Source organism: Eretmochelys imbricata, chromosome 3 (assembly GCF_965152235.1).
Source record: "Eretmochelys imbricata isolate rEreImb1 chromosome 3, rEreImb1.hap1, whole genome shotgun sequence".
Lineage (NCBI taxonomy): Eukaryota > Metazoa > Chordata > Testudines > Cheloniidae > Eretmochelys > Eretmochelys imbricata.
Window position 1 is genome coordinate 140,770,066 of NC_135574.1, and position 23,775 is coordinate 140,793,840.

At 40.8% G+C, this 23,775-nt stretch overlaps 1 protein-coding gene across 1 annotated transcript; it reads right to left on the bottom strand.

The window, feature by feature from the left end:
* Positions 1-6,054: 6,054 nt before the first annotated feature.
* On the bottom strand, positions 6,055-22,907 carry HNRNPU (heterogeneous nuclear ribonucleoprotein U). Its single transcript, XM_077813489.1, has 14 exons — positions 22,011-22,907; positions 20,855-20,969; positions 20,650-20,723; positions 16,675-16,814; positions 14,888-14,987; positions 13,506-13,618; positions 12,802-13,065; positions 12,373-12,492; positions 11,652-11,780; positions 11,093-11,261; positions 10,325-10,570; positions 9,605-9,798; positions 7,557-7,628; positions 6,055-7,177 (listed from the first exon to the last, which is right to left on the bottom strand). The coding sequence occupies exons 1-14, from the start codon at positions 22,717-22,719 to the stop codon at positions 7,124-7,126; spliced, it is 2,499 nt and encodes an 832-aa protein (XP_077669615.1). The 5' UTR covers positions 22,720-22,907; the 3' UTR covers positions 6,055-7,123.
* Positions 22,908-23,775: the final 868 nt, after the last annotated feature.

Genomic DNA, 23,775 nt, shown 5'->3' on the forward strand with positions numbered 1-23,775 from the left:
ATGTTATTAGCCCAGTAGTTCAAGTATGCTAAGTCTGTGTTGCAATGCTGAAGATTCAAGATTCAAACCTTGACGATGATGCACAATAATTTTTTTTTTTAAAAGAAAAAAATAAAGACTGAAAATCTCACACAAGAAACTACACTAAAAGAATATTTTTGTAAAGTCAAGCCCTTGAAAGTTAGGAAATGCCAGCATTACAGCCCCCTTGGGCATTGCATTATAATAGTCACTAGTTACATGATCACATACAATCTTTCCTATAGGACCCCTGTCTCATTCACTGCACAGGATGGAGATGCAAAGGGCAGAATTAAAGATATACAGGCAACCATGAATCTGGCATTTCTTATCTTTCCAGTGCTTGACTTTGCAACCTAAATATTTCTAAAAATAGGAAGGGGTTTTTTTTTTGTACCAATAGTATATGATATCTACAAGCACACATATAAAGCCTGATGCTGCACAGACATGCAAAGCCAATGAGATTATTCAAATGAGCATAAGTCTGTTCCTAAATTTTTATAGGATCAGGTCCATGTTCTGGAAATAAAAGTTTGCCAGTTTAAGGGAGCTTATACTTTTGTCTAAGAAAATACTAAAAACAAAATTCAGTGGTGACTATATCCATGAGTTTTTTCCAGAGCAAAAGTATTTCTAACTACTAAAAGCAGCTGGTACATTTCTCCCCCACTCTTGTCATAAAAGCAAAGTTTTTCTACAGGGGCTGATGTATTTTACCAGTTTATCTAAAGATGAACAGCAATGCCTTCTTTGTAAAAATCAAATTAACAACAGAATATATACAGACTACTTATAAAGAAGTCCATATGAACAATTTCTTTTTTAGGTCCTGATTGTATGAAGACTTACACAGATGCTTAACTTTAAGCATGTGAGTAGCCCCAGGGGAGTCTATTCGGCGTATTCTGGGCACTGATTACTTTAAACTAGTCTTTCCGATACCCATGTTCATATCAGAATATTTAGAACATGCCCCTCACTCCAGCCTTGGTCTTACACCTGTCCCCTGCAAGTGTGTTTCCATAGGACACTGTGAAAGTTTTTGAGTGTGAAAGAGCCCATGGAAGAACGAATGCAGCTTAAAGCTACAAAAACTCTAATGCCACTTTATACTACAAAAAGGTATTTTTCCACCGAAGTAGCTAGCACATAAAATCCTACTATAGATGGGCCAAAGCATACACAGCTTTACCTTAATGTAGTTGGGGTGAGATAAACCCTAGACTTCCCATTATAGTTCACCATTACCAGCTACATCAAGGAAAAACTACAAGTAGCCCCATCAACACTAGAATTTTACAACATCTTAGCTCTCTTATTGTAAACTTCATCTATTTTTCCTAGACAAGGCCTCAGTTGGTGATACTCACCATGTGGAGACCCCCCCAGCACATGAAGGCACCTCTAGAAGATGCAGGGTAAGAGGCATCATGCCACTGAGGTGATAACCATACCCTTAGTCCCCATTTACCATCCAATGAGGTCCAAAGTAATTCTTTTTATACTGTGATTGCTCATCTTTACCACCACTCCTACCACAGTGTAAACAGTGGTTATAAAACATTTGCAAAGGTATTCTTTTTAAAGAAAGTTGTCAGAGCTATTTTATCTCATACAATTTTAATACTATTTACTTATTTTCAAAGAATTGGCTCAACTGCTTTTCCTCTCCTTAACCAGAAAGGATTAAAAAATGGCTTGTACAATATTGGGACAAGGAGTGGTAAAGAAGAGGTTACTGGGAAACACCTGTTGAAATGAAAAAGGGTTTTGTTCCTGGTGTTCCACTTTCAAAAATATCTATTAAGAATTTTACTACAGTAGCTACTTCACTAAGTGAAAGTGTTCAAGCAGCTGCTTGGTGTTTATTCCGGTGGTTTCCTGCCACTCCCAATGTTTGTGAAATGGAAGACTACAGGCAAGAGGTCAAATGAAAATTCATTACTGTCCACAATCACTTTTCCAGTTGGCTGATTCTGTACAACTGTTACAGCCCCCAAAAGGCCAGTGAATGGACAGCTGCTGCCTCAATCTCTGAGTGGATGAAGGAGAAGAAGCTATATAAAACTGGGAAGCACCATGGCTTAATCGATCTTGCAATAAAATACCCTCTCCTCCTCCCAACCAACCACATGCAACCAGTTGTGTAGGATTTAAGTGAACTTTGCATCACAAAAAAGGACTGTGTGCTGAAGAGCTAGCATGCTTCCTTTAACCCCACCATAGCTGGTGTGATAACACCTTTACACTGCAAAGCAGCACTCCTCAATTTCAACTTTCTCTCCATAAGCTTTTCCTGGCATCTTCCTAATACCCCTCTCCCCTCAAACTACCACTAATGGACTACATTACCTTTTGTTATTCTTAAAACATACTCCACTGGCACTAACCCAAACTAGGCTTCTAGCACACTTTTAAGTGGCAGTGGGCACTCCAACTTCAGGCTGCTACGCCTTGTAGTAATATTTAAGAAATACATGCTCTGTTATGGACTTAATTTGATTTCTCCTAACCGGATTTGAAGTTGTGCCATTAGAAAACATTAACTGAGAGATTCCTAAAGGGCTGGGATTTTAAGAAGTGGTATGGACTTCAACAGACATGTCTATCAAACCAGAGGACTCATGCCTCTTTGGGAGAGAGGGATTGTTACAATAAGTACAGATTTGAGATCGCAGAATTGGACTGAATCCACCCCTCCCCCCCCATTGAAGCAAGTGGGAAACAGACTCGCTCAAAAGCAACATGTTTTATGTATATTTCAGGAACCAACAAAGTGTTTTATACCAAAATGAAAGGTGTACTACATTAATTCCCACAAGTCAACTGAAGATAAAAGAAAAAGGAGAAAGGAAGAAGAGATTTGCTGCCATTAGGTATGCCAGCAAGCTTAGTCCTTATCTAAACAAGAAAACAAACAGAACTGTAACAGAACATTTAACCAGTAAGCATAGGCCAAGACAAACCCTGGTCAGTGAGCTATTTGTGTTTAGCTCCAAGTCACCTGAATTGTTTGCTGACAGCTATGCTCAGTAATGGTTCTATTCCATAGTGTATACAAGGCCCCAATAGGGCAGATGAGACAAACCAGTCTGGGTTGGGAGCAAGAGAGTGGTCCCAAAAAATCTAGTTTCCTATTTATCAGAGTTCAGTTAAAAAAGAAACACACACAGAGCTTATGTCCAAGTCAGGATTTTAAACAGAATTTCAAAAAGGCTTATTTCACACTAACTTCTACTAGATTTGCTATAAAAGTGTGGTGTAGTAGTACCACCTACCACTTCCCCAGCACGTTAAAGAGCGAGTAGTTTCTTAGAGCCACCCATTGTGAAATCTTCAGGGCACAGGGTGCCCACACCAAGTATTTTGGGATGTCTCCTACAATTGCTTTACCACTATGGCTGCATTAGAAAATGCTGGTGGCTGTCCAAGTTCTCTCTATATTGGCAATCCCAGTTTCTGACACAAGTGGAACTCCTCCATTGATGGTACAGAAGACAAAACCTCAGGGTACATTGAAACCAGAAAAGTGAGTGCCCATATTACAGCAGCTGGTAGCTACAGTTGAAGTGCTAGTGCAGAGAAGACTCCAGCAATTTTACCAGACAAGTCATTAAAGCTTGGACACTCTGTATGGTACCAGAACTGCTAACAGGTGTACAATGAAGCCTTGTCTACACACTATTAAGTATACCAGTTACACCATCACTGCAGCTCCAGTACTTTTCATGACATGGAAGTAAAATAGGAACCCATTTTATGAGTACTCACAACATAGCTAGCAGCAGTGCAACTGCTATAAAATGGGCACTGTTTTTTCTAGTGTAAACAAGGCCTTATAACATGCCGGTGGTTACTTAATATGCCAGATGGCAAGCCCTCTTTGGTGACAGCATACAGCTGTGGTTTATACTCTGCTGAAACACTATTACTTTAATCTATCGACCCAACTCCATACAAATTTTCTATTGCTTTTCCTTAGTCACAGGTAAGCGACAAATGTGTTTTTTGCCTTTTTTTTTTTTTGGCAAGTCATTTTGGAAGCAAAGGGAGGGAAATAATCACATTTTTGTAACCCAAGAGACCAGTAAATGGGAGGTGGGGTGGGGGAGTAATAATTACATTCTCTCTTTTCCATCTCTCATGAATTTGTTCTCTTTAATTTCTTTACTCAGACTAGAAATTTAAATGCAGAAAGTGTGGTAACAGTCATATGAGAAATAGTCTCTATGACCTAGCTATATTTAAATCCAACTTAGTTTCCATTCTCCCTCTCCAGTTAACATTCCAGCTTCATACACTACTTTAGCCAGCCCAATAAATGCATACACATTTTTTGAACTTTCAACAAGATCCCCTAAAACTATAGAAAAAGCCTCTCCTTTGCTGGCTAATAAAAATCTATTTAAGACTAGAACTTTGTAATCAAAGTAAAGAATGAATTTCTGTAAGTTTTAAACAAGTTTGCATTTTTTGATGGAGATTTCTAAAAATCTAGATTAATAGTGCAAATGGCACAGCTATAAGAATCAGAAGAGATGTCAAGAGTCAGCACCTCTTATACCCATGCTCAGATCTTAAGCTAATTAGAAATGTTTGTTCCTACAGCTCAGAATTTTGCAAGAATTTTTAGAGAAATCATTTTTACTGCATATGTAGTCTTCAATACTACTGAAATTGCAGCATGCTCAAAGGTATCTTACATAATCAGACTAGTTTTCTAAATGAAAACAATCCATATGTCTACTTTTAAAATACATGCTGATGTTTTGTATTTAAGACCAATAGAAGGAAAATCATATATATAGCAAAACATGGAGACAGAACAAGAAGTTAAACAGTACTAGAGAAAAATGGTTTCGTCTCAGACCACTCAAAATGCTTGATTCCCAGTCAATGAGGGATACTGTGGTTACAGAGTTCCCATTTGGCTTCAGTGACTAGTGTCTTTATGGGAAAAATTGGTTAATGATTAATAAATTTGTCTTCCCTCAAAGCAATTTTATTACTACTACTTACCACCACCTCAGGGAAGAGTGTGTGTGCGCACGTGTGGGGGGGTTATTAGTACTCAGTTGTCATCTGCTGCTATGGCTACAAGTTCTTAACAATGAAACAACTGAAGTATTTTCAAACTTCAGCATTACACAGGACTCCTTTTACTAGCCAAGTGACATTTTAAATTAAAACTGTTTTGTTCAAGTGCACCACACTGCCTCTACATGGGGACAGAGGACGTCAGTTTCTGCTATAATGGTTTTTAGTTTTAAACACTAGAACATGGTGATCCAAGTCCCTAGCTCTTTGTTCTAGTGGTAAGGTGTATTAATTCTAGCTTTAGGTCAATAGTATCTATCTTGCCCATATAATATGGCCTATGCAGGCCAAGAATTAGCTAGCAATAACATTACAACAATTGTATATATGCTTCTAATTGAACACAGCTGTTAGAGTTGGCCTTGGTTTTCTTCCCTCCCTATTTTCTATTTCACAGAAAGAGTGGGATTTCTTTAAACGGATTTACACAGCAGTCAGTACAATCCACATCAAAGGCTAAATCTTTACATATTAGTGAAGTAGACTGTGGAATTATACATGGGATGTATATTTTCCACATTAGGTCTCCTCAACCCCAGGACATTCAAATATTTGATAGACTAGTTAAGAGGCAGTCTTTTTTTAAAAAAAGACTCTTCCTTCAAGATCGGTGGAGGGTTTAAGGATCATATGGTAATGTTAGCTCGGAACAATTTACTGTCATATGGAAGTTTAATGAAAGACTTTGTCAGCTAGGTTAACATTTGTCTTATGAGACTGAAATGTAGTTCCTTTACAAGCAAGTTTACAAGCAAGAAAATCCCACTTCAATATTTCTACTATAGCAGCCACCAGTTTTCACTTCAGTGTTTTTAGAGTGTACAGAGTAAAGAATTGGAGCTGTCCAACAGAATAGTTTGTACATTTTCTTCTTCCTCTGAAGAGTTTTAAAAGGGATTTTAGACCTTGATGGCGAGAATCCCAAAACAAGAGTAAAATGAATTTATTTTATTGCAAACAAACGTCTAAAGTTAAATTTCTCCACCTACTTTTTTAAAGAGAAAAAGGAATCAGCAGGCTAAGGAGATACACCCATTTGAGAATTGACATGATTAAAAATTAGATATAAAATGGGTGACTCACAGTTTCATTAGCTTACAAAAATGGTGGAGTAACTACTACAAGCACACTAGGTATACAGTATTTTGGGGGAAAAGGGTTATACAGACACACAGCTAACTTCATATAGATCCCATTAGACAACTGGATTTACAACAAGTTTTGTTTAATAAGAAATGGGCAAAGCCAGCTTCTTTTCAGAATCAAAATGCAGAACAAATGGAAAAGAATTCATGGTGTTGTACCTTCACAAGTTTGAGCCTTCACAATTAATGCAACCAAGTTTTACACTTTAAGAGCTCTTCTACATGCACTCCACCTTCACTATTTAGCTCCAGGTTTCCTCTTTGCACCCAGTTTTGCTGAACTTCAATGTTATAAAACCTTTCTAGTTATTGCCAAAAACTTTTGCTTTCCCACTCCCTCTACCCAGAAACCATATAGAGAGGATGGAGTGTAATATGAGCATTACATAGTCTCATGATATCCATGAGGGCCACTATGAGCCTCCACATGAATCTGGTTGCTAACATTTCTATTCAATTGTGACAATGACTCACGACTGTTTCCTAGAAATTGGGGGAGGGAGGAAAAAGGAGAAAATTCTTTAATAAAAAGACACCAGGTACAAAGCAACGTTTTACTTTTGTTGTGGTAAAAAAAAAAAGTCACATTTTACAGATAAAATGTAGAACCCTGAAATACTGACACATTCTCTTATCGTGCACAATGCTGAGGTTCTCTTACGAATCACTTTAAAACTGCAATTAAAAATGTACAAAAAAAAGAAAAAGAAAAAAAATCAACCCACAAAGCTTCTAAAAAAGGAACCCGCAGGCACTTCCTCTTGTGGAATGTTTAAAAAGTTAGCCTACTAAAGAAAAACAGTCGACTTCTTGTGAAGGTTTTGGAGAAATATGTATCAGTTCGTTTATTTGGGTATTCAATAATATCCTTGGTGATAATGCTGACTCCATGGCTTCTGACCCCAGAATTGCTGCAATAGATGGGATAAATAATTAATTTTGAATTGTAACCAGACATTACTCACAGCTCACTTTCCTACATTAAAAATATTTACAAGGAAATTAGATGACACCTAACTAAACAGGGAAGATTACAACTTTTCAGTTAGCAGTAATATCTGAAATGTGTAAGAAACAGGAAGTTTCATATTGTTTAATGTAATGCCATATTGAGAAGAAACCAAATATACTGACAGACATGACAACCAATGAGCCACAGCTGAAATTCAAGATATCCTAGACTTTGCCCAGCATATATCCTAGACTTTGAGACAACTTTGCACAGCATTTTCACACATGTAAATGAGCCAATTCCTAAGGACTTAAAGAAAAGTCTCAGAGGTTACTTACACCCTGCTGCCACTGGTTGTAGCCCTGAGATTGGTTTTTGTAGCCACGATTATTTCCCCTTCCTCTGAAATTCTGTAACAAGAAGGTGTTTTAGAACACTACTGCATCTGTTGTAGGCCACATTCCAGAAGGGTATGCATGAGAATCCAAGACTTACCAATGCACCTGTCATGGTACAAACCTTGCAAAGACACTGAAAAGCTCTTAAAATGCTTACATTTCTCTCCATTGTTTCAGAGATTTATATTTGGTGAGGGTTTTGGATTGGATAGGTTTCATAAGCCAGTAGTTCTCAAACTGCTGCTGCTGGTCTGAAGAACTGACTAATCCAGTTTTGACTCGTTTCCAGCTGGCTAATTCTATTAAGACAACTATAAATACAAATAATGCTCCCATTCTTTCATGTAAGCAACTGTTGCAGTCACCACAAGGCTATTTTGTGATCAGACAAAGATATGGTTCATTTAATAATGAATGAATGAGAGAAAAGGTGGTGCACAGAGTTTGGGATACAAGCCACACACTATGGAAGTGTACTTAAGAATTTTCACTATATTGGAAAAAATGCCGCAATCTGGCTTAACATAAGTGTTTGGGAAGTTTGTCAAGTCAGTCTATTGGCTTGGGCTCCATCTGCTGGCTCTTTGACAGTCTAGATAATCCAACCTAACTTTTGAATGCCTCTACCGAAATTTGTCCATTAGAAAGAGTAGCAATTAAGTTCCTGGTGCTGTTCAGATCTCAAACAGCTATTAGGAGATCCTCAAAATACTTATGGAACATGATGTCTAGATGAGGAAGTTTCAGCTTGAACACCTGTTCTTTTGCTTTTCAGTTAGCATTTCATTAATACATTACAAGAATATCTGGATGACTTACTACAGCCAGACAATAGATATTGCTATTTGCCATTTGGAATAACAAGGAACCAATGCTTTCACTACTTATCCTCACTAACCTGCCTAAATGAATGCACTGTGCTTAACAGATGTATCATGTACTAGATCAGCCCCCAAAATTGGGATACATTTGTCCTCCCACATCATACAAGTGACATGGCCAGTCATAAGAGGTCCCATGGCCACCCCCCAAACCATGAGCAGTGTACACTTTGGGTTGTAGTGCTTGAAGCAGTTAAAATTTGTATTTCCTTTTTGCACCCCTTTTCTTAGTAAAAAGTTACTCTTTCAGTTACATTTCACTTTACTTGCAATAATGTGAGGAGAGCCTTGCATATCTGTACATCTCGGGAGCTACCAGGGACCGTGAAACATGGAACACAGTCCCTAGTGTTATTTTTCAAGTCTTGGTAGTCTGGATATGGTAGCTCCTGTAGTTTTGAGCCTACATATGCCTCCAGATATTCCATAAAGCAAGTACATTCATTTACTGGGTTACTGCTATTAAAGTTGTGAAAATGCTTTCTCAGTTATGTATGTTTTCAGGAGCATTTTACACAGGTGCTGTCCCTTTCACTTAGCAATTCTATGTCAACATTTCTATTAAATCAGTTAACTGTTACCTTTCCTCCTCAGGTGTGGCAGGGGCACACAAGCCATGAACTGCCTTAACTGCTGTTGGGCACCAAAGAACTAGCGGTGGAAGAGCAGATAGTGAACTGCTTAGACTAGTGCTTCTAGCTTTCACAACACATGGAAAAAATCTCGTGGGAACATAATGAAAAATTCTGCTGCAGTGCGCTTAGACTGCAAACACAAGAGCTCTAAATTTCTGATTTAACAGGAGCAAGCAAAGGCGTAAAGTCTTGCCAATTATACCAGATGCATTAGCTCTAAGCACATTTAATAAAGGTTTGGTACCATGTGTATTAGCAAGCATTCTAGATGCTTGCACCAATATTAAAGTAGACAGGCCTTTTAACACAAAAACTCACCATACCACTATCAAAGGAGAGTTGTTTTTAAAACTGTGAATCAACATGCTTCAACCTGCAAATTTGTAAATTACTACTGTAACCTTTCAAGTAAGAAATTGCCTTAAATACCTGGTAAGTCAGCTTTAGCACACCTACAGAATGCATTACCTACCTGGTTGTAATTCCCCCTGTTGGGCATTCCACCTCTGTTATAGTTTCCTCTGTTTGAGTAACCACCTCTGCTTGGAAAGACAGGACCACGAGGATATGGATAGCCAATTGCCCCACTGCCACCACCACCGCCACCACCTCCTCTCTGAGGCATATTGCCACCTCTCCTGTTGTATCCACCACGGTTCCCTGGGACTGTGGAAAGAAAAAATAAAAAACATGCATTTGTTTGACAGCTCTTTCTTATATGAGAACTATTGTCTGATATAGCTGACATATCTCAAATCCTATGTTTTACACCTACTACATTTTTAAGGAAGATTTGTTTTGCCTAATGGATTTGGATTTCAAGCCCACTGGCTTCAAATGAAAAAGAATGCCTGAATAGGAAATTTCTGATCTAATTGAGTAAAACATCTAGAGACACATCAATGTAGTACAAAACCAAAACACCAAATCCAAATGTGAAAATTCAGAAGCAGTGCCCTTGACAAGCCATATGAATACAGTATAAGATCTCTAGTTCCCTCTAAATTATGGACTAATGTAAGTTAGTTAGCAAACTCTTTTTTAAATGCCTTGACTTCCTCTTCAAGTGTATCTGGAGTTGGAGTTGAAGTCAAGCTTTCCCCAGCATAAAGGTAATGAAACAGCTACAGTCAAAGGTTAACACCAAAGCCAGAAACGCCTATAAAGTTAACAGGTCTGTTTCTAGGCCTACCTCCTCCTCTGAAGTTGCCACGCATGTTGAATCCTCCACGTCCTCTCTGGCCACCTCTGTTAAACTGATTTTTACCACTTTTTTTGTTACTCTTCTTTGATCCAGTGTTCTGTTTCTTTTCAGGAGGAAGAGATTTTTTACTTTCTTCTTTATATTGTTCCAAGAGCTTCTCAGCCTCCTCTTTCTGTAATTCTACATAGGTTATTTCATCAAAACATTCTGCTACCTCCGGCAGTGTGAAGTTTCCTATAAAGGAGAAAACCCTGGATGTTCAGAATACCCATTCAGATACAATAAAACCCTTTACTCACTCCTCCTACAACAGCAGGGACAAAATTCCAGAAACCGAATCACTGAATATGAAGACAAAACTGAGGAGTGGTAAGTGAAGCAAACAGTCCACCAAGAAGTTGCTAACACTATCCAAAGCTAGAAAATATTCTGCCTATTAATTTTTTGAACCCTGCACTCAGAGCAAACATCAATGTCTGCCAAGCATGTTTAATGTTTTTTTTTAATAGGGCACTTTATGCCACGACAGCTTTGTGCATCTGCATGGAGCATATCAGCATGACTGAGTAGTGTTAAGGACTGCAGCAGAGGGAACACACAATATAGTGTTGTCTTACAAAGCTATGATAGTCTTCCAGTTTCTAGGTTTTAGTGTAACTGTTTTAAGGTAAGCAAATTTGAATTCTAAAAATTTACATTATCCCTTTAAACAGATACTCAACATCCTAAAACACAGTATAGGATTATGTTCCATGCCTTTCATTTTGAGAACTGCATGCTCTGGAAGATCTTTTCCCTCCACCTCTGCCTTCTTTTGTGTTCTTTGCTTGTAGTCTTCATCTTTTGGGCAAACAACAACTGCTTTGCGCTGGAAGCCTGCAAACAGGCACATTTTTCTCCTCTGCGCAGCTGCAGACACATTTGTCTGAAAAAAATGCAGTAACTTACTACACGTAGCTGTCATTGTCAGAACTAAAGGAAGTTAAACTTATGGTGTATAAATTTCATCTCTACAAGAGCTTGCAATGACTTTTACATGTAAGTGGAAGGAAAGATGTAGCATGGTGCAACTTTACAAAATCTTACTCTTTTTGGATGTGAACACTATTTCCCTCAACACCCCACAATTTTGGAAAAATTGTAGATGATATATGAAGTGATTAAAAATGCTTGTCGTACAATTCAACCTTTGGCCTCCTCAATGAGGTAAGCAGGAAAAGTGGTAGAGCACAACAGCTGCTAGATTCTAAACCTGAATCCCACTTAGTTATTTCCATTCTAATTTAAAATTAATTTCATACTCTGTAGCTTATACCTGATCCAAAATGAAGTTCCGCTTCTTACGAGCGGCAATCTCAATGAACTTGCCAAGACACTGCGGAGCTCTCTGCAACAGTGTGTTAAGTTTTCCAGTGTCAGCCATCTGCCTCTTAAAACCTGCAACCTACAGAAACATATTTTCCAAAGTTATAGTAGTACCGATCTGGTTGCTGACCTATTCCTTTGTTAAGTGCTTTTATCTGACATTGAAGACTTAATTTTTTTAAGACAAGTGAACCCCTCAAAACTCATTTGAATTGGTGTTCTTAACATCATCCCACAAAAGGAATGGTAATTCTTTAAAAAGTGTGCTGTGGCAAGTGAGCAATATTTCTCTTTATAATCACCACAGACATCATGCAAAAGCAATAACTACTACATTAAATTCCATGTCAGAATTTAGAGGTGTAACCCACCCTCAAAAAGCAATACAGGACTAGAACAAAAATAGACAGACATTTCATAACTAGCAGGTCAACCAAAGAAATCTGATTTCTACTAAGAACATATACTACATAAGCTTTAGAAGCCTGCTGTAATTCATGCTATATTTACTTTGTTTAATCAAAATTCCTTAAGGCTCCCAAAAGGCAAGGAACTAGTCAATACTTTGTGAACTTAAATATCAACTAAATAGTATGGGGATGAAAAAAAAATCCAAGTAACCTTTCAACTTTTATAAGTCTACGACAGACCTCAGTCCTGCCACTACTTACCATCATTTTGTCCATAATAGTATTTGTTCCAAGGATATTGTATTTTCCAGGGTTTTCTGCTGCATGTTTGGAAACCCATGTCGTCTTCCCAGCTCCAGGCAAGCCAATCATCATTACCACCTATTATGACACAGTTTAGATGTTATAGTTTAAGTGGAAAGCCAAATTAGAAGCTGTGCTAACTGGCAGCTTATCAAAAAATGCTGCCATATTATGCCAATTATTGCTTTAATTGGTTCATTTAGTTAAAATATGGAGAAACATTAGAACGGGTCCAAACAAACTGGTAAACTTCATAGAATGGCCAATCGTAAATTACCCGTTTTAAGAACTAACATCCAAACAGATGGCCAAAATGAGTTGTGTAGTAAAATTTTCAATCTGATTACTGCAGTTAGATTAATATGCTTTAGAAAACATCACACTTACTTCACAGTCTCTCTTTTGTTCAGGTCCCTTTGGTCCTCTAACCCGATCTTCTAATGGAACCTTCTGGATGAAGCTATACTCTTCAGGTACGGGAAAGTAGGGTTCATCCTTCTGACCAAAGTTGAATTCAATTGCACAGTTATGGCAGAGAACATGTGGGAAGAGTGGTCGCCCATCAAGAACTTCCTTACTGATTTTGAATGCAACACCAAGATCCTGCCCATTCTTGGAATATGAGAGTTCCACTTCATCGCCTTCAAAATTCTGTTAATACATGAAACTAGTTTAACTTGCACTAGTATAAAGACCAAATTAGTAGGAACCCAAGTACTCTGTATATAATCACTTCAAGTTTCCTTTTATCAAGACTTCATGATGGAATCTCAGTTTCCATCTTTTGTCCGCAATACAAGTAACCAAACTTATCTTATTTAAGGTTTTGCTAGACATAAGAAAAATGCAGCCCTTAAGATAAACGTAGATAAAAATTATCAAACTTTGTATAATGTAAATGTCTTCCATGTAGAAAATGGCTTTAACTCAGTTAAAGCAGCATCAAGTAATGTACCAACACTAAGAAAATTAACCAGAATGTTTAAGATAAACTATCTTGCTCCATTTTTTTTGGAATCAGGTCAGTCCTTCCCACATAACTAAGCCAGAAAATTCAAGTTTCAAAAACACAGAAATAGTCGAAAACTTACAGCAAAACACGCAATCACATCATTTTCATCAAACTTCTCACCAAAGTCTTCAGTCTCACAATTGCATGTCTTTATTGCTTTTAGAGAATATCCGTAAGAAAATTCTTCTTCACCTGGTGAAAGACCAGACAACTTAGAGGAAAGCTACAGCAACTAGCTACAATCTTGCGTTCTAGATTACTTACTTTAAAACATTCTAAAAAAAGTTTAAAAAGAGTTTATATTCAAACGAATAGTGCTGTGTCTCATTTTGCAGGTGCTTCACCGTAGGCTATTATCTAGTAGGCGTTCCAAAATAAGAGGAAAAAAATGCAGCTAGACATCAAAACAAAGAAATCAGATATTCCAAATTACTCAAAGTCTGTCCTTCAGCATTGTTTTTAAATATTTCTAGTCTTAAAAAAAAATTTACACCATAGATTTTATTACATCCTTGAAGTTCTTGACCTTCTCTACTCACTCCAGGTACTGTAGCTTATTATTGAATTCTACCTTACGAACTGTAAAAATGGACTACACCTTTAGTTTTTAAAAAGATATTTGACTTTTACTGAAACGAATTAGGTGGCAGCTAAGAACTATCTTTTAGAAGGAGCCAATACCATCAACAGATACTGCTCCAGATTACCATTTGTTCAATAGCGAACATTTCAACAAGCACAGTAGACATAGGTATTAAAACTGGATCTTAAATTCTAATTGTTTGTGCACCAGCACACCTTTAAAAATATTAGTTTACAGCTGCTGCAGCAGAAACAGATGGGAACTCAAACATTATCTACAAAAATGGCACCTCACTAACAATAGTGGGTGTTTAAATATTTAGACAGCAGAATACTAGAAGAATAATTTCCTTTCATCCAGCAGAGTATTCTTTCCTCCTGCCCACTTTCAAAAGTGAAATAATTTTGGTAGAAACATCACAATTCTTTATTTTCCTATTAATAATTCTGAGTGTAATATCTGTGTTTCTTTCTCTGGACTTGTGCCAAGATACTTAGCAATCTGCTCTTCAAGACAATCTTGTGCTGACGGCACACAGGTTATACGCAGAGCAAAGATTATACAGAATTATTCTACACAGCTGATGTTTTTATCATTAAGAGGGAAGCACAGCTCTTGCAAAGTCAAATAGCCCTTACATCTATAATATTCAAAAACCAGCTTGTTTTGGCTGAAGTGTATTCTTCTTTCAAAGCCACGGTCTTCACAGAATCACTTGATACAATGCCTATCTTAGTGTGGTTAAGAGGCATCACCAACAGCAAAAAAGCCTACACAGATTCAGTTACTCCATAAGAAGTAAAGCAGTCATCAAAAACAGGCTGAATGCCTTTTAGATAAGTTTAAGTAATACTGACTGACATATTTTGAAGTCTTACCAAGCAACATTCCACTTGTACTCAGTGACCAGCCAACCCGCACTTCATGAATGTCAATGTCTTTTGTATACAGATGTTTAACAGGAATCTTCTCTGTAACCTGTTTTTAAACAAAAATTGATAAAGTGAAATGAAATATCAGGTTCAAACAAGACGAATTCCTGAAGGAAATATTTTGAAGCCTGTATTAAGAGGTGATGCAAAATATTAAGTATGAATAGGAGCATACCACATTTTCAGGTATGGGGGGGGGAGAAGGGGAGGGTTGAAGTGGGGAAGAGTTAAGTAGTCTTGAGTTAAAACGTTCTGGAACTACAAGTCAGCTACCAAGTACTTATATCTTCTGGCTAAGGACGTAAAGGTGTGTGTGACTTCAAGGAACTTTGTTTATGGGGAGGTTGGGGCATTTGAAGTACAAGGAGCCCTTTTAACTTTAAAATTAGTATTATGTTGAATACACACACACAATCACTCGACTCTTCTGTATGGTAATATGTCAGTACCCTGCATGCATAAGAGAGTGAACTAACATTACTCTAGCCAATATGGTACAGATTAAAGTGCAGTATTACATGAAGAAATTAAGCCAGTGTTTTGATACAACAAAACACTGTTGTACTGATACAAGGACAGTTTAAAGCTTAACAATATTTCTTTTATAGCAAGCGACTAATAGGCAAATGTTATCAACTTTTGCAGAACCTATTCTTTCTTTAAAGACATATTACTTTTATGATTACAAAGAAAAAAAAACACCCTTAAGTCCCCATAAATGTGTAGACAGCTAGCTGCCATATGTTTGCTGCTGCTCAGAGCTTTGCCAAGCTGTATCAAGTGAAAACCAACTAGAATCCTGTGCTCTTCAAAATCATAAGCAGAATGACACTGACTTGAAGACAGACAAGACAATTGGAGCTGGAACAGTAATGGCAATGGCAGCAGGCACCAAGAATAATTCATTAAGGGAGCCTGGGTAAAAGGAGATACCCACCCACCAACCCTTGCAGGAGCCAGGAGGCCTAAGGGCACTGGATGAAAGGAGAACAAAAAGCAACTAGAATTGTGCCTGGGGTGCATGCACAGAAAAGGCTTAAGAATTTAAGACATAAGCTGGAAGCAGTGAGCCAAGACAAGGACCAGCACCTGCTAGTAACTTCAGCACCCACCCCTTTCCCAGCAGGTGGGAGGTGCTGGCTTTGTACATGGTTGTGGACCATCTACAGCACTGCTGCTTCTTTCCCCTTCCCACTCTGATCAATGCTGGCTTCAGCTAGGAGACGGAGTCCCGACTATTAGTTGTCTGGTAAAGTTACCAACTCCTGTGGCAGGCATAGATGACTGGGTATGGCCAGGAATGAGATTGCTGGGTTAAATTACAATTAAATAGAGTACCATTTTATTCCTTCAGACTGTAGGTGGCATGAAGTGCAATCCTCTTATCTTGGCTAGTTGGCGTTAGATCTAAGTTTTTCAAGCTACACGTATGTAAATACATACGTTTACATAGCTATACGTATGTAAATCGCTGCATTCTGTAGACTCTTTGTATAAAAGGAAGTCATTTTGTCAGTTAAGTTATTTTTCATGTTTTAAATAAAAAGTTTTCTCTACGGACCAGAGGAACAATTTAAAAATCCCTATGCTTTGGATTTATCCCATCTGATGTAGCTACAATTGAATGGAATTATATTTTTGTAAAATTCCAGCTATACCAAGATGAGCAATAATTAAAGTCTTTACACATGCTCAAGATTATTCCCCACTAAAACAGTAATAATAGGATTTACCTTCATTTCAAAGCAGACTTTGCCTGTAGAAACTCCATAGGAGGCTCTCCCTCCAGCCCAGAGAAAGGCAAAACTTTCCATGGTCAGAGAGGAAGCACTAAAACGGTCTCTTGAGATTTTAAAATGTAGGTCGCAGTTATCTGTCAATATAATAAAAATCATACTTTTTACTGCTTTTCATATGTCGTCTGAAATTTAAACAGATTAGTTTAAAACAAATGTTGGGTACTTAAATAGGTGATCTGACTTTCAAAAGTGCCAAGCTGTTGATTACAAGCGGTCTTAGCACTCATGAAAGTAAGCCAATTATTTGGATGCCCGGATATGGCTTTCAGTGTAACTTTCAGGTTTCAAAGTAACAGCCGTGTTAGTCTGTATTCGCAAAAAGAAAAAGGAGTACTTGTGGCACCTTAGAGACTAACCCATTTATTTGAGCATAAGCTTTCGTGAGCTACAGCTCACTTCATCGGATGCATACTGTGGAAACTGCAGAAGACATTATATACACAGAGACCATGAAACAATACCTCCTCTCACCCCACTCTCCTGCTGGTGACAGCTTATCTAAAGTGATCACTCATGCTAAAAAGTTTCGGCATACACCTTTAAGTTACAATTAACTTCAGAAAGTTCTCAGTATTGTTTTCAGTATTTAACTTATTCAGTAAGTTATTCCATATGAGGCATGACCGGAACACAGCTCTCCTGTTCCTGGATATGGACACTTCGATAAGCCAACTGGCTCGCTGAATATTGGTGGTTCTTTCCCAGCTCAAGGTTTCAGATAGCTGATCAACTAGAAAGTCCTGAGGAAGCCTGATGAGTGTTACAAATCAGTTTTACACATCTATTGATGTTTCCCAATTTCATATAAAAACCTGTTGCTAGTGAGTCTACACGTCACCGTTTAATTTATTTCTATTTACCATATGGTGTAACAAAGTTAACTGTTTACAGGCAGACATCAAAAATAGCCTTAAACACGGATAGGTGCTAACAGTTTATACAACAATATTAAGATACAAACGGAGTACCAAAAGCTATATGTGGGGTGTGTGTGTGACTGGCTTGAAATTAAGATGGCTACTTGTTAGTAATGTAGACAATTAAAATAAAATACTCCAAATCAGATATAGGTAGCTTACACAGGGAGAGCATGGCAGGAGATGATCCTTCAAAATGAGAAAAAAGTGCCGGGGGAGGGGGGGGCAGGGAGGGAGAGAGAGACAAACAAAACACCACCCTGGTGCACAGTTGGAACCTCAGTCCCAAAGAGGATGTCAAAACTGAAGCCAGTAACACCATGGAAGCCTCTTGAGGGCAAAAAAAGCAGATCTTAAGCCATAACAAACCAATGTAACATGGGGATGCGAGGTGTGGGATGCAGCCCTTGAAGTGCCCAAGAATGTACTAGAAACCAGCCACGCTGAAATTTAGCGAATATATTATCCTGCCCATGTATAAGACTTGCCTTCCCCACTTCTAATTAGAACAGCACATAAGATTTAAAAGTTAACAGTAACCAGTCTATGCACACACAAAGGAACTGAACTATTTTACATGCTGCATCTTGTGATAATCTTAAAACTAAGAAGTCTCAACAGTACACATATACTTTAGGTCTAAGATTTAAGGTGCTTAGTATTATCAGAATTCTCGGTTTGTATGGAATGACCCTGTCTACTACTACAATGTTTGCAACTGAAATTTTGTACTACTAATAAATACTTTCATCCACGGTTCTCAGAACACTTCCGATACCCTCCACACATTATTGCATACAAACCAGAAAGTGAAACTGATTAGAGATAAGCTTGCACAGTTCTGCTTACCTGTTTTATAAAAACATTTACAATTTAAAAGAAAAGTTAACACCCCTTTGTATGGAAGTGTCCGGAATATATAATCTGGATCAATGTTGCCCAGAGGCTGACACAAGTAGAAATATAATGCAATCTAAAAACTGGTGGACTCTAGGAAATACAGGCCACCAATGCACATGTAGTGTTTCCTCACTCCACTGGTCATATTAAGTTGACATCTGTGTAAAATGACTGGACTTCAGTGGCATAACTACTTGTGTTCAAGAAAACTAAACCACTACTAGTGGTACAATAAAGCCACAGCTATTATTTAGGCACTCTGAAAGTTCTATCATTAAAAAACAGCTGCTTACGACTAGCAGTTTCCAATTAAGAAGGAAATCCTGTCTATCAAGAAACACTATCAAACTGAATTAACTGCTAGCACTTTCCAAAAAAAATAAATAAAATTATAAGTTTCATAAACTACACCTAACCCATATTGTCTGTTGAAGTGACCGTGAATCCACATTTTCCCAGTTTTAAAAAGTTTCTCCACAAAGAGCAGAAACTGATAAAATGTCGTCAAAATACGCAAACAAGCTGAAATATGAAACACTTCTATACTTTCAGCTATAGTAATCATAGGCCTGGTCTACACCGGGGGGGGGGGGGGGGGGGGGGGGAATCGATATAAGATATGCAACTTCAGCTATGAGAATAGCGTAGCTGAAGTAGACGTATCTTAGATCGACTTAGAATCACTTACTTTGCGTCCTCGCGGCGCGGGATCGATGGCCGCCGCTCCCCCGTCGACTCCGCTTCCACCTTTCGCCCTGGTGGAGTTCCGGAGTCGACAGAGCAATCGGGGATCAATTTATCGCATCTACACTAGACGCGATAAATCGATCCCTGATAGAGCGATCACTACCCGCACATCTGGCGGGTAGCGTAGATGTGGCCTTAGCATTACTTGTAAACTACTACTATGTATGCTACTTTTAGACAAGTGTGATCTAAACTGTTCTCCCTTTAATGAAAGTGAAGGATATAATTTGCAGCTGTCTAACAGACTGGATAAGGTTTCTTTTTAAATTGACACGGTAACTATCCATTGGCTCAAGGCACTGTAGAAAATATGGTACTGCTTTTCACAGAGACCATTAAATGCTAGTGACATATCATATCTGGAAAAACTAACCCCCCCCGCCCCTCCCCCCCCACACTTTACCCTTAGGGGCAGCACCAAGGGCTCACAAGTTGGTAATTCTCTCCCCTTTACAAATTTACTACTCTGCATAAGTCAATCACATACATGGTTGGAACTGGACATACTAGTGCTCAACCAATTCTGAGTCTAATGTACAGCTGACATTACAAATGACTGATAGGTAAGACTTTACAGCTGTACAAGGTTTGTACACAAGTAGGTAAGAATTCTCCATGCATACCAACACATTTCTACTTTGCACTGATGACTGACAACCAATCAGAAATCAAGTAATGGTTTGTTCTAACTTAATATCTACGCAAAGACTGCTCGTTGCAGAATAGGGCCTAAGCAAACTAAAAAGCAGGGTTACTTCATCACAATATGTACTCTCTTATCACTTTTTTTAATTAAGGTAAGCTGCCTCTTCCCTCCTAAGTTAGAATGGCTGTACAGTATAACAGAGCCTGTACGTACCATTTCATAATCAAGTTCTCAAAATAAACCAGCCCATTGAGTTTCTTTCCACTTCATTTATGCCTTCTCCCAAATTTTGAATCTCATTTGTTAACACCTGTCAGTAATTGGTGAACATTTTGGAAAGGTCTTAGTTACAGACCTGACGTACCCCTTTGCAATATACATCCTGAAACCCCTCCCCCCACTCCCTAGTTCACCAGCAAAACCAGGGATGATATTTTTTTTAAAAAAATAAGTTTTAAAAAAGCACCATACAGGGAATAAAACCAAGTAAAGCCTTTCTGTCTCTCTTCGTATATCATAAAAAGCAGAAGAATGGCACAAGCCAATTCTGAAGTCCTTTACAGGTCACTTTCACTGATGAGAATCAACCTGCATGTTCCTACTACAGTTCGGCAAGCTAGTTTTAAAAAAATAAGGAGGTGTGTGTGAAGAGGAGGGCAGGGAATTTGTCACTAGAGTCAAAAAAGCAGAAATACTTACAAGTATCAAGACAGACCATTGTGTCATCAAACTGTTCATCTTCCTCTTCAACGGGTGGTTGAGGTGATTTGGCCCTAAAAACCAACGTAATAAATTTTGGTATTTTCCTTAACAGTGGTTTTTACAAAGCGTAATTAATACCTAACTTTTAGTGCTTTTCATTGATAGACCTCTAATATTATTTAGTGGTTTGAAGTTTCTCTACCTGCTATACTTGTTTTCCTCAATGTATTCAAAATATCCCCGGCCATGGTCTTCACGTGGTCTCTTCACACCTCTCTTTTTATCACTAGCTTTTTGTTGTTCTGTTTTAGTATCTCCTACAGAAAGTAATTTAAATGAAAAATATGTTTAAGGTAGGTCCTGTTGAGAAATGCATTTTAATTTGTACAAGTTAGTATTTCCCTAAATGTTAGGTTTCAAATTAAAATTTAAGAGCACACAACCTAGCTGCCAGAAAATAATACCAGCGTCCTGCATAGAGATCTCTTAACATTATTTTAAAAAAAATTTAAAACAAAAAAAGCAGAGTTGTCCTAGCTGCAGCACTAAGCTTCTGACAATGATGTGGTCCGAAAATTATTGAAAATTACTTCATGAATTGTCAGATCTGTTAAAAAAAAAAAAAAAGGTGGCAAAAATAATATGAGCTCATTTATACTGTCCCTGCACAGAGAAGACACCTGCTGGGTTCAGGGCCCAGGAAAGTTAAGCAGCTAAGAGACCAGTAACTCATTGCATTCAATAGATCATTTACATCCTCCTTCCCCTCCCCCACCCCGTAGGGCACACTGGAGCTGCGCACAAGGGCACTACGGAACTGCAGCGCCTCCCTTTCCGCCTGGCCCGGCGCAGCTTGGCGGCGGGGGCCGCTCCGCATGGGGCCTGGCCGCAGGGAAGGGGATTCCGCCTCCATTGTACCCAGCGTTCCAAAAGCGCGATCCCGAAGAGCAGCCAGGCCGGAAGCAACGTCACGCCGCGAAGCGTTCGTTTGCACAATACAGCGCGCCCCAGCGGCCCCTCCGGAACCGCCCCTCCCCCACGGCGCGGCAACCCCTTCCCCCTCAACCCCCCGCCGCGCTCGCAGACTGGCGCAACGGTCCCGCGCAACCACCCCACCTGCCCGAGACCCCCGCCCCCAGCACGGGGCCCGGCGCAGCCGCCGCAGGGACACATGCGGCGGGGATTGGGGGGGGGGGGCGCGAATCCCGACCCCCCACCCCCCCCCATCGCCGGCGGGGAAGGGCCCGGATCTCGTGCTAAACTACGAATCCCTCACCCCGGAAACCGCCCCCCCCCGTCCCCCGCGCGCCCGGCCCCTCAGCCCCGGGGAGGCCGCTGCGGCCCGGCCACGCACTCACCCCCGACTGCCTGGGGCCCGGGGCGGCCGCCTCCGCCGCCGCCTTCCGCTTTCTTCTTGTCCTGCTGCTGCTGCGGCTGGTACTTGGCGGGGGTCGCCGGGCCGGCAGGAGCCGTTGCCGGGGGTCCCGAGGCGCCGCTTTTACCGGGCGCCTCCTTGGCGGGCACCCGCTGCTGGGGCTGCAGGAGCGGCGGCGGCTGCTGCTGCTGCGGGGGCTGCTGCTCCCCGTGCCCGTTGGCGTCGCCGGCCGCGGCCTCCTCCTCGTCGGCGAGCTCGTCCTCCCCCTCCTGGAAGCCCTGGTCGTCTCCGTTCTCATCCTCCTCTTCCTCCTCCTCCGAGCCGGCCGCCTCCTCCTCCATCGGGCCGCCCCCGGCCCCCGCCCGCTCGCCGTTCTCCTCGCCCAGCTCCATGGCGTCGCCATCGGCCGCCTCCATCCCCTCCTCGTCGTCGTCCTCGGCGGTGGAGGCCGCGGCCTGGTCGGGGCCTCCCTCCTGGCCGATCTCGGCCGCCTCCCCCTCCATGCTGCCGTTGCCGGGCTCGGCGGCGCTGCTGGCGGGGCCTCCCCCGCCAGCCTCCTCTTGGTCTAGCGCGGCCTGGAGCCGCTCCATGAGATCGGCCTTGAGGCCCTTGTCGGAGAGACGCCGCTTTTTCAGCTCCTCCTTCAGCTCCGACACCTTCAGCTTCTTCACGTTGACGGGCGAGCAGCTCATGGCGGCGGCGCGGTGCCTGGCGGCGCTGGGCTCGGTCGGGCGGCGGCGCTGGGTCGAGGCCCCGGTGGGACGCGGGTGGGTGGGTGGCGCGGCTGGTTCGTGCGGCTGCGGCAGCTGCAGAGCGGACCCGCCTGGCGCCAAATCCTTTCACCGAGCTCGCGAGGGAGAGACGCGCCTCGCGGGGCCGAGCACGCAGCTCTGCCTGCCCCGCCCGCGCACGCAATATACCCCCTCCCTCCCCATTTACCGTAAGTGCCGCCGAGCGCCTCTCCAACCCCACTACCGTAAATACCCGCCCCAGCGCATTCAACCTTGCCAACCCCCAGCTTTTCCAGCGCCACAAAGGGGCAGGTATGAACCCTTCACGGGGCAGCAGGAACCCGACTAGTGCTCTTAGCAAAGAGCTACTGATGTTACTTGTGCCTGTACCACTGGCTGGGTATGACCTTGGGCAAGTCCCTTCCCTGCTCTGTGCCTTGGCCCCCATCTGAAATATACAAAGGTAGGGAAGTATCATCATCCTTAAAGCACCAAGCGCCCTGGCCCCGAAGTGCTATATAAATAGTAGCTATCAGCACTAATTGATAAGGATTATAGACAGGCACAGTGGAAGCGTGGCTGACTAGCTAGTAAACTGCAGCCTACAATCCTGCAGTGTCCATTTAAACCTGACCTGTTGCCTAGCGGGGAAGGGAGGCTGTAGTCTCCCCTTCCAGAAGGGTGAGTTGGAGTATTGTCTCCCTGCCCCAGGAAGCTGTGTTGTCCCTATCTACATCATCCATTAGAATAAAGAAGAAAATACAGAGTTAGTCTGTCGAACTGAAGGCTCCAATCTTGTGAGCTGATCCATGTCCATGAACCTCTGTGCCTGCAGGGATGTCATAGAATCATAGATGATTAGGGTTGGAAGAGACTCGCAGGTCATCTAGTCCAACTCCCTGCTCAACCCCCCCAACTAAATCATCCGAGCCAGGGCTTTGTCAATCCGGGCCTTAAAAACCTTTATGAATGGTGATTCCACCACCTCCCTAGGTAACGCATTCCAGTGCTTCACTA